A 3,341-nucleotide genomic window follows, 5' to 3' on the forward strand; every position below is an offset into this window, starting at 1 on the left:
TACTTTAAAAAGTGCCTTAAATGCATCTCATATCATTCTAAGTATTTAAAATACTTGGAATGATCAACTTTGACCTGGACTGTTTACTATTCATCATATAATATCTAAATTACAGTTTGTAATCCGTGACTGTCTTATCTTATAAAAAATGTCTATACTCCAACTTTTAGTTTATGTATTCATCTTCAGTGAGTTTAATAGATGAACTCTCACCTTGCCCCATACCTGTCAAGCTGTAGGTTTGAGAATATGGGAAATGTCGCCTGGATTTGGGGGAGAGGAGGCGAACGAAGGAACGTAAGATGGGGTGGAGGGGAGGAAATGGACCAGGAGACAGACAAAGTCCAGGGGGGAGGGCCCATTGCATTAAATAAATGACTTAAATAATTTATATCATTGTCCATTTTCACCTTTCATATTTAATCTTCCAAAGTGTCCAACATTCATGTCAAATATTTTCAATAGGATCATTTTGCCATTATTTTCTGCATGTTAACAACAATCACCCCACTGTTACCAATTCTGCTGCGAATCGCAGGAAAGTAAAGGCTGAGATTTAGTCGTGCTTTTGAAAGTGTGTGTTGAGTGTGTGAGTGGAGCAATGTCTGACAATATCAGTGGGTCAAGATGTGAAAGCACTTTACCTAATTGTTTTACAGCCATGTTGTGTTATTACTATTATTAGTGATATAATAGATTCCTGTAGATCGGCTAAATTTTTCTAAATATTTAGTTGAAATTTTTGGAAAATGCCACCATGTCTGTTAATCATAGAGAATATTAACAGTGAATTATTTCCATATTTTATCTGAATCTGCAGAGAAAACACAAAAAACCTGATTAGTTTCTATGGCTTAAAAATAAACAGTTTTATTCCTGTTTGACATTTAAACGCTACAGTCTATTTATAATTATTAAATCTGCTTTTTTAGGCCTTTTTTTCCGAGCAGTTGAAGCCTTAAAAATCATAAAATGGGTTTTGTTTTGCTTGGAGAAGCTCATGGATTTAGTCAGGTTTACATGAAAGCGGTCAGCAGCTACAAACGGGGAGATGAATCTGTTTTCAGCTGCTGAGGGGATGAGAGGAAGCGGAGAGGAGGCCCATATTATCCCTGCTCCGTCTGAATCATTAGCTCAACGCGCCAACATTTCCTGAAAGGCTTCAGAAGTTGGATCTGTGGAGAAAGACGAGCTCTGCTGCTGTTTATGTAACCGGATCTGAGGGCAGGAGGTCAGATCGGACCGGTTCTGGACTATGATGAGGAGACGAGGACAGAGAGACGGGAAGATGAGAGGACGTTCTGAGATCTGACAAACGCCAGGAAAACCAGAGAACCGTTGCGTAAACTCCGAATATCAAACGCAGAGAAGAGAGTGAGCGGCTGGAAACCTGCATGGACACACTGCTGCCTGCCTTCCTCACCCTCCTCTTCCTCCGGGGACGCAGCTCGCTCCCTGGGCGACAAACGACTCCCTGCAATCAGGAAACAACAAAAACAAACAGTTTCTACACGTTCTGTCCAATAGAGGTAAGAAAAGAAGGTTTCCATGGCACCAGGGTGAAGGACAAACCTTCATCAAACAAAAGAGATAAACGGACCATCATCATCATCATCATGATGAGTGAGGCTCCTCTATAGAAGCAGCGGTTTGTGTTAACACAATGCCAAGAAGAAAAGACATCAGCAATCAGTAAAAGCTCTACGACGGAAAATACAGTCAAAATGTTTCATTTCATCTCCGGATCGGTTTGAAATTCTGGATTTATAAAGTTACAGCTGATCTCGTTTCTCATTATTACTTTACCAAGAGGACAGCTTTTCAGCCACTTTCTCTTTATTTTCTTCTTCTACTCCATATTCATAAGAGAGTTTCTAATTCCAAGTTTGACCAAAAGTTTTTTTCTCAGAATTTGAACCTTTTTCCTCAGACTTGACTTTTTCTCCAAATTTTGGCTTTTTTCTCAGATTCTGACTTTAATCTTCTGAGATCAAAAGTCAGATTTCTGAATGAAAAAAACGTCTGAATTATTTTTTTTTGTCAGTGGCCCCAAACATAAAGACCTGCTCTGAGAACGTAGCTTAACAAAAATAATCTCGTTTCCATTTTTTACAGACGGATGTGAAAACACATTAGCTTGAGGTGAGATAAGTGAAGTGTGGAGAGTTTTAGCCTCACCGTCAGTAGAACGGAGACTGGGAGTTGAAGTAGAGCCGCTGGGCTTGAGACGCAGCGGGGGAGAAGGCGGAGAGAGAGGGCAGGGGGGAGATGGGGAAGGGCGACGGCGGCGGAGGAGGAGGAGCGGGCAGGCAGGGCGTGGAAGGTGCGGCCGCCGCAGCTCAGGAGGCTGGGGCTGGCAGTCGGACGGCGACATGGCGAGCGGCGGAGAGAGGCTGCTGGGAGAATCAAAGGAAGCTCCGGTCAGGATGGACGAATCTGGACGGAAACAGAGGAGGTTGGGAATGAGACGCAAGGTCTGGATAAAACTTTCACCTGGTTATGGCAGCAAAAATAAATCATCTGAAGTTCACCAGATTAATAACTTTCATCAATTAGTATGGAATGATGAACCGATATTTTGGTTCAGAACCAAATATTCATTGGTTTCTGAATATTTTGGACATTAATTATTAACATACTGTAAGTCTGTACAGTTTAAACTGCTGAAACGCTGAGTTCCTTTAAATCAAGATTGTTAGATTCACTTTTGATTAGAGGTAAATGAAACATTGATCAACATATTTGATTTGTTTTTGCTCAAAGTGTTTATGATGTAAAGAACTTTAAACTTCCTTGTTGCTGAAATGTTTTTCATTAATCAATTTGACTATAATAAACGGAAGAGAAACAAACAGTTTAGTGAGAACAAAATCCAGATGAAACCGTTTTCCTCATGAGAGATTCTTCTTCTTCTTCTTCTGCAGCAGGAGGATTCAGACATGAAGACATCAAGAAGAGATGAAACAGAAATAAATATATTTAAAATAAACCCTATAAGGACATTTTTTATCAGAACCAAAGATATTCAGGCTCCTATTCAGGCAGAGAGGGGATAAAAAATTAATGCAGTTTGAGAGTTTAATAAAAAAATCCTCCAGTGGATGAAACTCCTGCTGCTCTCCTTTGATTAAGCTGGTTCTGGTCCAGAATGAGATTCTCTAAACTCTTTAGATAGGAGCAGCTTTCTGCAGCTCTGACCGATTCTACCACTTTGTCTCTTTTTCCATTTCATGCTGATGTCTGAACTTCATTGGTTCTGGATTAATGGACCGGTCCGGCTCCGTCGCAGAAACACCAAAGTCTGATTTATTTATAGGAAAATGTCATTCAAAGAAATAAAA

The 3,341-nt window shown here is 40.2% G+C and overlaps 1 protein-coding gene across 1 annotated transcript in view; it reads right to left on the minus strand.

The window, feature by feature from the left end:
- Positions 1-2,048: 2,048 nt before the first annotated feature.
- Positions 2,049-3,341, minus strand: part of LOC116724576 (probable RNA-binding protein 46) — a 12,546-nt gene continuing 11,253 nt past the window's right edge. The window contains 3 exon segments of the mRNA XM_032570343.1: positions 2,049-2,318; positions 2,320-2,355; positions 2,357-2,436. Coding sequence (XP_032426234.1) covers positions 2,181-2,318; positions 2,320-2,355; positions 2,357-2,436 — 254 coding nt within the window. The 3' untranslated portion in view covers positions 2,049-2,180.

This window comes from Xiphophorus hellerii, chromosome 8 (assembly GCF_003331165.1).
Source record: "Xiphophorus hellerii strain 12219 chromosome 8, Xiphophorus_hellerii-4.1, whole genome shotgun sequence".
Classification (NCBI taxonomy): Eukaryota; Metazoa; Chordata; class Actinopteri; order Cyprinodontiformes; family Poeciliidae; genus Xiphophorus; species Xiphophorus hellerii.